At 44.5% G+C, this 12,316-nt stretch overlaps 1 protein-coding gene across 10 annotated transcripts in view; it reads right to left on the bottom strand.

The window, feature by feature from the left end:
• The window catches only part of CPSF6 (cleavage and polyadenylation specific factor 6), a 92,040-nt gene that overhangs the window by 41,906 nt on the left and 37,818 nt on the right, over positions 1-12,316 (bottom strand). For 8 of the 10 annotated variants that reach the window (XR_006291388.1, XR_006291389.1, XR_006291387.1 and 5 more), the window contains 4 exons: positions 4,785-5,289; positions 3,421-3,513; positions 2,282-2,397; positions 1,759-1,912 (listed from right to left, as the gene is read on the bottom strand). Coding sequence is in view for 7 of the 10 variants with exons in the window: in XM_037886817.2 (XP_037742745.1) it covers positions 1,759-1,912; positions 2,282-2,397; positions 3,421-3,513; positions 4,785-5,289 (868 nt within the window). In the remaining 3 variants the exon portion in view is untranslated. The remainder of the gene's footprint in view (positions 1-1,758; positions 1,913-2,281; positions 2,398-3,420; positions 3,514-4,784; positions 5,290-12,316) is intronic. The other 2 variants (XM_037886836.2, XM_037886827.2) reach the window with 1 other exon arrangement.

Below are 12,316 nucleotides of genomic sequence, written 5' to 3' on the forward strand. Positions count from 1 at the left end.
TGTTGAGCATCATAATCTTGTCACACCTTTGTTGCCCTTCTCTAGGAACAAGCAGAATCCCACTGAAGATCACCTGAGCCTCGATTTCCTTAAGTGTCTTCCCCAGCCTGGCATAGTCTCCCTTGATACGTTCCAGCGAGAATCTAGCCGTATCATTTGTTCCCACAAGAAGGACAATCAGTGGATTCTTTCCCGCTCCCGTTAGGATCCTCTTCAGCCTCAGGTCCACATCCCGTATCTTAGCACCCAGCAGACAGCACACACTTCTGTTCTCTGGATCAACTCTTGTTACAGGCCTGTCTATTCTTCTCAGTAACGAGTCCCCAATCACGCAGACCTGCCTTTTCCTGGCGATGGTGAGATTCTCCAATCTATCCCCTGTTCCCTCTGGCTGCAAGTCCTCTCGATTCCTATTGTCCCTTGCAATCCTCTGCAACCCATCCCGTATCCTCCTGGGGTTCATATTTGATGTTATCTCCATTGACTCTTGCCCTCTTCCTATAGGACTAGCTGCTCTTTTCTTCTTCCTTGCCCTCTCACATTCAGTGACCACCTGCTGTGCCCCTTCTTCATTTTCCAACTCCACAAACCTGTTCCTGAGCTCTGTTTCTCCTTCAATAGCCCGTCTTTTCCTCTACCTGGTTCTCTTAGTCACATGGTTCCACTGTCCACTTTCCTCACCCAGCAGTCTCCACTCACAGTTCTTTGGTCCTGCTTCCATCTGCAAGTCTGAGCTTTTCCCTTCAGCCTCCTCATGTCTTTGCTCTATTATCCGCTCGAACCCCCTTCTAAACTCAACCAGTTTCCTCCTGCATCTCCAATCCTCTGATCTTTTCTTCCATCAGCTCTATCAGGCGGCACTTCATGCAGACGAAATTCGTTTCAGGTACCCCCTCCAGGATCACGTACATGCCGCAGCTTCTACATCAAGTCATCTTCATTGTGTCCTCCACTGCTTGGGTCACTACCACTGCTGCCTCTGTATCTGTCATAGCCGTCTCACCTAAGTCCTGTTAGTCTGAGGGAAACAAGCCAAACCAAAACACCACCACGCACAGCAAAACAAACCCCCAACGAGCACCAAAACACTGCCAGAACACCACACACTTCCTTCACTAGCCTGTCTGTTCCTTTGCCTGGCTCTCTTAGTCTTCCCCACAAACTCCCACTCAAACGCCTCTGTTTGCTGGCTCCTGTGCCGCTGCAGCTGTCTGCCTCTCTCCCTCATGTCTTCTCTTAGTAGCCTCAACACAATTATAATAACAGAAGAACATTATCCAATTTTCTTGCCATTTAAAATTCATAATTATCTAGACAAGAATACAGATATCATAAAAATGAAAACGGATTTTGTATAATTTAGAATAAGAGTAATTAATTTTAATAACTACATTCATAGTCATGATATATCAATCTGCTCACAAGTTTGTAATTAATTTTGTTTTGATGTTTACATGCTATTATTGCAGCATGTAAAGAAATATAATTCTAAATAAAATTAGATTTAAAATGAGGCCCCAGAGGTCAGTTTGGGGAGGAAAGATGGCCTTGTATTTAGGACAATTGACTGGGTTTCAGGAGATCTAGAACCAATTTCTAGCTCTCCCACAGACTTCCTGTGTGACTTTACGCAAGTCACTTAATTACTCTGTGCCTCAGTTCCCCATCTGTAAAATGAGGATAAAATACCTTTCTCCTATCCTTTATAGGTCTTGTTTATTTAGAGTGCAGCTAGTGAATGAAACAGGAAAGCTTTACCTTGATCCAGAACCATAAGACTTGGACTCAATTCCATGAAGGCAATCCTGCAGAGAGCTAATAAGTACTTTACAACGATCATCAGCAGATACTTTGGATTGTTTAATTAAGGAAATAGCAGTTACTAAGGTCTCTATAGCACTTCCATAGTCCCCTGAAAAGAAGAAAGTAAATTTGATGTTAGTGGATAAAAGAGATTAAAATGTAATAAAAATCTCTCTGTAAAACTATTATCCTTTGACAGCTGGTCTTCTCTGCAACAGCTATTGAAGCCACTTCTGTGGACCAGCTATTAAAAACATGGTATATATTTGTACCCAGCAAGTGTCCATATAAATCTAATTTGAGCACAGTTCAAGTCAGTCACAAGAAATATCTACAATCAGGACGGCACTCTGATGTTTTTAAAAAAGAAAGAAAGAAAAAGAAGTAGTGGCTTCACATCTCCAAGATTCCCCTGGGGAAATTATATAAAATTGCTTTTAGTGGGATGGAACAGGAGGGACACTAAAGATTTACTGACCAGCACTGGCATCTGACACAGCTCTTGAAATGGCACTGCTTGAGATGGCCCTATTTCTATTCATGATTTCTTCAAACTCTGCTTCACTTAAAGGTGTTCTTGCAGCATCCATTTCTCTGCAATTAATAAAACTAAAGTTTAAAAAAGTAACCAAAGCTTGTGAAGATAGCATTGCAGTTATCAACAACTCAAGTCTGCAACTTTAAGCAAAGTGACAAACAGGACAGAAAGCAGGTTTTTGGTTTTTTTGTTTTAAAAAAAGTTGTGGTACAAAACTTGCAGGCAAAAAAAGTACAATACCATTAAAACATCTGCTGTGTAAACGTGCTTAAGTTATCTTTGATCATCCTTTTATACTGAAGATTTAGAAGCAGTTATATTGTGCTTTCCATCTTCAAAATGCTTTACAGAATTTTAACTAATCTTCACAACATCCCTATAACACCAGCAGGTATTATCCCTATTGTATAGATGGGGAAACTGAGGCAGGGGACTCAGGTGATTTGCCCACAGTCAGAGATGGAATTTATATCAAAAATGGGATTAGAACTCAAATTCCTGGCTCCCAGTCCCCTGCTCTAACTATCACATCAGGACTTTAAGTTATGCAGCAGATGAAGTAAATATGGTCTAGCATTATTAATGCTCCACCTCCTGAATAACATTTCAAAGATTTTATTTCTGCTTTAATTTCCAATATTTTTCTGGTCAAGTTCAAGGGTGCTCCAATTTACTGTTTTAACAAGAAATTTTAAGGAGAAAGTGTCAAGCTTACACTTAGGGTAGTAAAAGGGAATTCTAGTATTCTCGCTGAATGCTGTAAATAATATTTTATTGATCACGTGTATTTGGTTTCCATAGAAATGGAAATTAACCTATACAAAATGGGGATAAAAAAATTTCCCATCCAATTCTGCAGTGTTCTATCAGCCAGTCTCTGTTATACAGAGTATCTGTAGGATGATGTTAATGAGACTATAAAACTGGCTCACTGCTGGATAATATTACTAAAATAGTGTTAGTTATTCTGGTAGAAAGAAAATGCAGAATGATAAGCAATGCTATCCTCTTAAGAGCAAGAAGTGGAACAAGATCCTATAGCCAGTTTAGCATAAGAGGAAATGTCTAAAAATTCATACCTCCCTGCGTTTTGAGTATTATTTTTCGTATGCCTCCAATACAATGGAATATGTAATTGTTCTCTTATGGACATGTTATTTCCAGTGAAACGCCTATGATATATAATTAATGACAATTTAAATAGTTATGGATTGTAATTTTGAAATTATTATAATGAAAATATTGGACAGCAAGTGCAGTGGTTCTGTCCTGTTCTCCCACCCTTTTCCTCCCCCATCCTTCTACAAACTGTGGACAACCTCAATCTTGGATACCAGAAAAGACCTGGTGTTTATTATGATTATATATAAAGGTAATTATATCAAATGCTCTAAATTTCCATACAATTTCTATATGAACATTACATTTATAAATAATTGATTTTTACTTTTGAATTCCATAATGGGAAGAACCAGAACCAATGTCCAAACAGAAACAGGAAAAAAAAAAAAAAAATTAAAGGACAGAATACGCATGTCTTCCTCACACTGGAAGCATGACCAATATAACTCATAAGATCTATATGTAAATACAATAAAACTTCATTTTGTACAGTGCCTTTCTTACATACTGTCCCCAAATGCTTTACAGAGTTTAACACAAGTACAATGAATAAACAAACAACAGTGGAGGTATAAAGAAACTAAGGGGTATTGGCAAAGGAGAAGAGATATTTCAGATAAGATTTGAGAATCATGAAGGCTGTTCCAGATAGCAGGAGTTGAAAAGAAGGATTTTCACCAACTATAGCAAGATTGGTACTAGATAAACAGATGGAGGTGGGAGAGAAAAAGGTAAAGAGGCAGAGAAAATCCATGGAGGATTTTTGTGACAAGGATACTGATCCTGACAAGAATGGGGGTCAGTGGCATTGCATGAAGATGAGGGCGATACAGTTATGTTTCTTTGTACAATACTGTTCTTACAAATACTGCACTATATAAATGTTAAGAAAAAGGACAGCAGCATTTTGCACAGCATGGAGTCTGCAGAGCTGGGTGGGACTTGGAAAGGCCATGAGAAGACAGTTGCCAAATAGTCAGAGTAAGAGAAGATGAAGGTGAAGATTTCTAGAGGTAGAGCTGCGGCAAAAGCGTAAATAAACCACAGCAGAGGTAGTGCCAGATAGAAATAGAAAATGTTGGAGAAGGTCAATAATGACACCAAAATTACAAAAAGTGAAGGTAGACAGACGTCTGAGTTGAAGAGGGAAAAAGAGGAGGAGATGGACACTGCATCCGAGGATGCTTCCACACCTAGAAAAACACTGACAGATGTTTTAGTGAAGAGCGTGGAAAAGAAGCTACTTAAAAGCCAAAAAGAATCTGATGCCTCCTACATGGAATAAATGTGCTACGAAGTACACTACACTAAAAGCACTCACCTGCCAGGTGGACCATAGTCACCCCTGTCATAAGGTGGAGGTCGGCCATATGGATCTGTTGGTGGTGGACCACGACTGTCTGAAGTAGGTATGCCACTATTGGCTGGTGGGGGGAAGAAAGCTGGATTCACATGTGGAGCAGGTGGGGGAGCACCTGGAGGTGGCCCAGGAAGATGTGGAGGAGGAGCAAGTGTCAGGGGAGGCCCAAGTGGACCAGGTGGACGAGGGGGAAAAGGACCGGGAGGCGGAGGTGGACCCTGCTGTGGTGGTGGTGGACCTGGAGGGGGGCCATAGCCTGGAACTGGAGGTGGAGGACCAGGAGGAAGTGGACCCAGTGGAGGCTGACCAAAGGGTTGTCCAGGAAACAGAACTGGTGGTGGTGGACGGTCACCACGATTAGGAGGCCCAGCTAATGGAGGAGGAAGAACTTGACCAGGAGGTGGAGGACCTGGTGGTCCGGGGGGACCTGGAGGACCTAGAGGTGGACGTGGTGGAGTTTGTCCAGCTGAAAGAAAAATGGGAAAATAAAGTTATTTCCATAATTAGATCACTTTAACTAAACTTTTGCAAGTCTCACTGAACAATTTTGATGTGCATGAGACATTATGCATTCCCAACTTTGGAAAAAGCAAATCATTTGATAAAGTTCAAACAAGTACTTGACTTCGAGATGTGTTGCTCATGTCCATTCCATGTTAGGTGTGCATGTGCCGCCTACACCATTGCTGGAGATTTTTCCCTCAGTGGTATCCGGTGGGCTCGTTCAAACACCCTCAAAAGTCACGAGCTTGTGTGTCGGTATCAGGGGTGCCACCAAGCACATCCCTTTGAGTTCCGTCTTGCAGGTTAACTCCAACAGAGGGATAAGGGGGTGGATCATGGAATGGACATGAGCAACACATCCTGAACAACAGTTACGAAAGGTTAGTAACCATTTTTTCTTTGAGTGCTCGCTCATGTCCATTCCATGTTAGATGACTCACAAACAGTACCCAAGGAGGTGAGCTCAGAGTTCACGGACATACTGACTGCAACACTGCTGTTCCGAAACTATCTTCATCTCAGGCCCGCTGGGTGATGGTGTAGTGGGATACGAAGGTACGCATCGACGAACAGGTTGCATCTCTGCAGATGTCCTGGATTGGGACCTGCACGAGAAATGCTACTTACAAAGCCTGGGCTCTTGTGGAGTGAGCGGTTAAGGTGGCCAGAGCAAGCCCAAACAAACACAGGTGCTTATACAGGATGAGATTCTCTGAGCTGACACAGGAAGCCCTCTCATCCTTTCCGCTATTGCAATAGAGTTGTGTGGACTTGTAGAAGGGTTTAGTCCTCTCAACATAAAAAGTGAGGACACATCTAATATCCAACAAGTGAAGCCGCCATTCCTCAGAGTTCTTGTGAAGTTTCGGGAAGATGACCGGTAGGAAAATGGCTTGGTTGTTATGGAATTGTGACACTACCTTTGGCAGGAAGGTTGGATGGGAGCGCAGTTGGACCTTGTCCTTAAAGAACACCGCATAAGGCAGTTCCGATGTAAAGGCCTTGATTTCAGAGATCCCTCTAGCCAAGGTGATTGCCATCAGGAAGGCGACCTTCCAAGAGAGAAGTAGCAGGGGGCATGATGCTAAAAGAGCAAAGGGGGGGGGGGGGGAGAAGAGAAGAGAAAAACTGAGTCTTGACAGAACCAGGTTTAAGTCCCACGGAGGTGGAGGGGGGTGGTTCAGGGCTGAGGATAGAGCCTCTCCAGCCCCTGGATAAACAGTACTGTCATTTTGTGAGAGAACGATGACCTGCTGTTCACTGGAGGGTGGAAGGCTGAGATGGCTGCTAAGTTCACCCTGATAGACGCGAGGGCCAGGTCCTGCTGCATTATGTGGAACAAATAGTCCAAGACAGACTGGAGGGAAGATCGAGATGGAGAGAGCACACACTGAGAAGCCCAAATTGAGACGCGCATCCGTTTGGCCAGGTAGGTAGCCCTGGTGAAAGGCTTTCTACTATCCAGCAAGATCTGCCGGACCTGTTCCAAGCAAGGTTGTTCTTCTGGGTTCAGCCATGCAGCATTCATGCAGTTCGGTGCAGGCAGGTGAGGTATGGATGAAGCAACCATCCGTGGTTTTCTGAAATTCGGTCCAGATGGAGTGGGAGTGAGAGTGGAGTTGCTACCGACAGATCTAGGAGCATGCCAAACCAGTGCTGATGTGACCACACCGGACTATCAGAATAACTCTCACCTTGTCCCGTTTGATTTTAAGGAGGACCTTGTGAACCATGGGGATCAGAGGAAAGGCATAAAGTAGATCTGTCCACAGGATATGGAAAAAGCTAATGTACTCAGTGCTTTTTTTGCCTTTGTCTTCAAGAACAAGGTCAGCTCCCAGACTACTGCACTGGGCAGCACAGCATGGGGAGGAGGTGATCAGGCCTCTGTGGAGAAAGAAGTGGTTCGGGACTATTTAGAAAAGCTGGACGAGCACAAGTCCATGGGGCCGGATGCGCTGCATCTGAGAGTGCTAAAGGAGTTGGCGGATGTGATTGCAGAGCCATTGGTCATTCTCTTTGAAAACTCATGGCGATCCGGGGAAGTCCCGGACGACTGGAAAAAGGCTAATGTAGTGCCCATCTTTAAAAAAGGGAAGGAGGATGATCCTGGGAACTACAGGCCAGTCAGCCTCACCTCAGTCCCCGGAAAAATCAAGGAGCAGGTCCTCAAGGAATCAATTCTGAAGCACTTAGAGGAGAGGAAAGTGATCAGGAACAGTCAGCATGGATTCACCAAGGGCAAGCCATGCCTGACTAATCTAATTGCCTTCTATGACGAGATAAATGGTTCTGTGGATGAAAGGAAAGCAGTGGACGTGTTGTTCCTTGACTTTAGCAAAGCTTTTGACACCGTCTCCCACAGTATTCTTGCCAGCAAGTTAAAGAAGTATGGGCTGGATGAATGCACTATAAGGTGGGTAGAAAATTGGCTAGATTGTCGGGCTCAACGGGTAGTGATCAATGGCTCCATGTCTAGTTGGCAGCCGGTATCAAGCGGAGTGCCCCAAGGGTCGGTCCTGGGGCCAGTTTTGTTCAATATCTTCATTAAATGATCTGAAGGATGGTGTGGATTGCACCCTCAACAAGTTTGCAGACGACACTAAACTGGGAGGAGGGGTAGATACGATGGAGGGTAGGGATAGGATACAGAGGGACCTAGACAAATTGGAGGACTGGGCCAAAAGAAATCTGATGAGGTTCAACAAGGACAAGTGCAGAGTCCTGCACTTAGGACGGAAGAATCCAATGCACCGCTACAGACTAGGGACCGAATGGCTAGGCTGCAGTTCTGCAGAAAAGGACCTAGGGGTTATAGTGGATGAGAAGCTGGATATGAGTCAACAGTGTGCCCTTGTAGCCAAGAAGGCCAATGGCATTTTGGGATGTATAAGTAGGGGCATTGCCAGCAGATCGAGGGACGTGATCTTTCCCCTCTATTTGACATTGGTGAGGCCTCATCTGGAGTACTGTGTCCAGTTTTGGGCCCCACACTACAAGAAGGATGTGGAAAAATTGGAGAGAGTCCAGCGGAGGGCAACAAAAATTATTAGGGGCCTGGAACACATGACTTACGAGGAGAGGCTGAGGGAACTGGGATTGTTTAGTCTACAGAAGAGAACAATGAGGGGAGATTTGATAGCTGCTTTCAATTACCTGAAAGAGGGTTCCAAAGAGGATGGATCTAGACTATTCTCAGTGGTAGCGGATGACGGAACAAGGAGTAATGGTCTCAAGTTGCAGTGGGGGAGATTTAGGTTGGATATTAAGAAAAACTTTTTCACTAAGAGGGTGGTGAAACACTGGAATGCATTACCTAGGGAGGTGGTGGAATCTCCTTCCTTAGAAGTTTTTAAGGTCAGACTTGACAAAGCCCTGGCTGGGATGATTTAATTGGGGATCGGTCCTGCTTTGAGCAGGGGGTTGGACTGGATGACCTCCTGAGGTCCCTTCCAACCCTGATATTCTATGAAAGTGTCGGAGAGGTAGCCTGGGGCTGTGCCTGCGCATGGAACAAAACTGATGGCACTTCCTGTTCTACCTGGTAGTGAACAGGTCCACCTAGGGAGCTCCCGTCTTTGGAAGATTAACCTGATGATCTCTAGGTGAAGGGATCACTTGTGAGAGAAAAAGGATCTGCTGAAGGGATCCGCCAGTACATTCCACGCTCCAGGGAGATGTGACACCTTGAGATGAATAGAGTGGTTTGTGCAAAAGTCCCACAAACAGATGGCCTCCTGACACAGGGCCGAAGATCAGGCCCCTCCCTGTTTATTGATACAGAACGTGGCTGCGGTACTATCTGTCTTGCTGTGTAAACATTATCTAAGCCACATGTCTGCAGTGAACTTTGCAAGTTAACATAACCATGGGGTATCTGTATGAATTCTGTAAAATAAGTTGATTTTTTTTGTTTCTGTAAACTTAATTCTTACTGTTTGCATCGTGCAGTGACATAATTGTCTTTTCTATTTTTAACCTGGACTAACCATGTTTATCCTCTTCCCTGGTGTAAAGGGAGCTTTAGCATCCAAGTGTAGGTTTCCTCTTATGCATTTAGGCAAGTGCCTATGCCAAGCATCTTCAGCCTGATCCAGCTTTCAGTGGGCCCATTCCTAGTGGCTTGGGCACGAACATGACCAATTTCCTCCCCTCCATTTCTTTGTGGTGCTGCCAGTGTCTTTCATTGAGATTCCCAATAAGTATTTTGCTCAGGATAACATCATGTGCCACTTGAGCCAATGGGTGAGTTTTGCCTTTTTGGGAAGGAAGGAAGGAAAGGTGCTTTGATTCAGTCCCCCTTGTGAAATGAGACCTGTTGATTTTGGAGTTGGACAAGAGTATAGATCAAGAGCTTAATGACATGACACTGCTACAGCTGCAGTCAATGGATGGACTCAAGTCAAATCTCCTTTGTTTTTTTTTAAAAAAAGAGCGAGAGAGAGAATGCTGACCAGGTGATCTTTCTGAGGGTCCTCTGATTCTGGAACTTGCTCCTGCCTTGGTCTTAAATAGCCTGAGTTTGATTACTTTCTTAAAATGCTGTAAAAGCTACTTGTTTGAGGTTTTGTTGGCGGATAGGTGGCTCCTCTAGAGTTTTACCATTTTTGTCTGCTGGTTGCGGTAAATTTTCGCTTATGTTTGATTGCTGTCTGGCAAAGCCACAGATTTATCAGAAATGTTCTAGTCATTTTAGCTATTAGCATAACCTTAATGATGAAGAAAATTCCCCTGTCCTCCTCCACATTTGTTCAGGATAAACTGTGCATGTATTTAAAAAAAATAAGTTTTGGAATGGAGGTGGTGCAGGGTAAGTTCAGAGTCTTTTTTGACTAATTGAGCTGGCATGGAATTCAAGAGTATAAGTAGATACAGAAATGCCACTTCCATAGACAGCATAATTGTTTTCCCTATCAATTAGCTGCTTCGAGCTATTGAGTCTGTTTTTGGAGGCAACACTGGCCTTTCTCCCAGACAATGCTAGTATGAAGCCTACAAGAAGTAGAAGATTGAACAAATGACTAGGGAAGAGTATAAAAGCAGGAGTGAAATCAGGAAGGCCAAATCACACTTGGAGTTGCAGCTAGCAAGAGATGTTAAGAGTAACAAAAAGGGTTTCTTCAGGTATGTTAGCAACAAGAAGAAAGTCAAGGAAAGGGTGGGCCCCTTACTGAATGAGGGAGGCAACCTAGTGACAGAGGATGTGGAAAAAGCTAATGTACTCAATGCTTTTTTTGCCTCTGTCTTCACAAACAAGGTCAGCTCCCAGACTACTGCACTGGGCAGCACAGCATGGGGAGGAGGTGACCAGCCCTCTGTGGAGAAAGAAGTGGTTCGGGACTATTTAGAAAAGCTGGATGAGCACAAGTCCATGGGGCCGGATGCGCTGCATCCGAGAGTGCTAAAGGAGTTGGCGGATGTGATTGCAGAGCCATTGGCCATTATCTTTGAAAACTCATGGCGATCGGGGGAAGTCCCGGACAACTGGAAAAAGGCTAATGTAGTGCCCATCTTTAAAAAAGGGAAGGAGGAGGATCCTGGGAACTACAGGCCAGTCAGCCTCACCTCAGTCCCTGGAAAAATCATGGAGCATGTCCTCAAGGAATCAATTCTGAAGCACTTAGAGGAGAGGAAAGTGATCAGGAACAGTCAGCATGGATTCACCAAGGGCAAGTCATGCCTGATTAATCTACTTGGCTTCTATGATGAGATAACTGGCTCTGTGGATGAGGGGAAATCAGTGGACGTGTTGTTCCTTGACTTTAGCAAAGCTTTTGACACGGTCTCCCCCAGTATTCTTTCCAGCAAGTTAAAGAAGTATGGGCTGGATGAATGGACTATAGGGTGGATAGAAAGTTGGCTAGATTGTCGGGCTCAACGGGTAGTGATCAATGGCTCCATGTCTAGTTGGCAGCCGGTATCAAGTGGAGTGCCCCGAGGGTCAGTCCTGGGACCGGTTTTGTTCAATATCTTCATAAATGATCTGGAGGATGGTGTGGATTGCACCCTCAGCAAGTTTGCAGATGACACTAAACTGGGAGGAGAGGGTAGGGATAGGATACAGAGGGCCCTAGACAAATTAGAGGATTGGGCCAAAAGAAATCTGATGAGGTTCAACAAGGACAAGTGCAGAGTCCTGCACTTAGGACGGAAGAATCCCATGCACCGCTACAGACTAGGGACCGAATGGCTAGGCAGCAGTTCTGCAGAAAAGGACCTGGGGGTTACAGTGGACGAGAAGCTGGATATGAGTCAACAGTGTGCCCTTGTTGCCAAGAAGGCCAATGGCATTTTGGGATGTATATGTAAGGGCATTGCCAGCAGATCGAGGGACGTGATCATTCCCCTCTATTACACATTGGTGAGGCCTCATCTGGAATACTGTGTCCAGTTTTGGGCCCCACACTACAAGAAGGATGTGGAAAAATTGGAAAGCATCCAGCGGAGGGCAACAAAATGATTAGGGGACTGGAACACATGACTTATGAGGAGAGACTGAGGGAACTGGGATTGTTTAGTCTGCAGAAGAGAAGAATGAAGGGGGGATTTGATAGCTGCTTTCAACTGCCTGAAAGGGGCTTCCAAAGAGGATGGATCTAGACTGTTCTCAATGGTAGCTGATGACAGAACAAGGAGTAAAGATCTCAAGTTGCAGTGGGGGAGGTTTAGGTTGGATATTAGGAAAAACTTTTTCACTAGGAGGGTGGTGAAACACTGGAATGCGTTACCTATGGAGGTGGTGGAATCTCCTTTCTTAGATATTTTTAACGTGAGGCTTGACAAAGCCCTGGCTTTGATTTATTTGGGGATTGGTCCTGCTTTGAGCAGGGGGTTGGACTAGATGACCTCCTGAGGTCTCTTCCAACCCTGATATTCTATGATTCTATGACTTGCAGCAGCTCATCTGAGATCTGTGGAAGGAATACTTGGCATGCTAAGCATACCGCCCTGATGTTTATATGCAGGGAGAGTTCTTCTTGGGACCAGAG

Source organism: Chelonia mydas, chromosome 1 (assembly GCF_015237465.2).
Source record: "Chelonia mydas isolate rCheMyd1 chromosome 1, rCheMyd1.pri.v2, whole genome shotgun sequence".
NCBI classification, from domain to species: Eukaryota; Metazoa; Chordata; order Testudines; family Cheloniidae; genus Chelonia; species Chelonia mydas.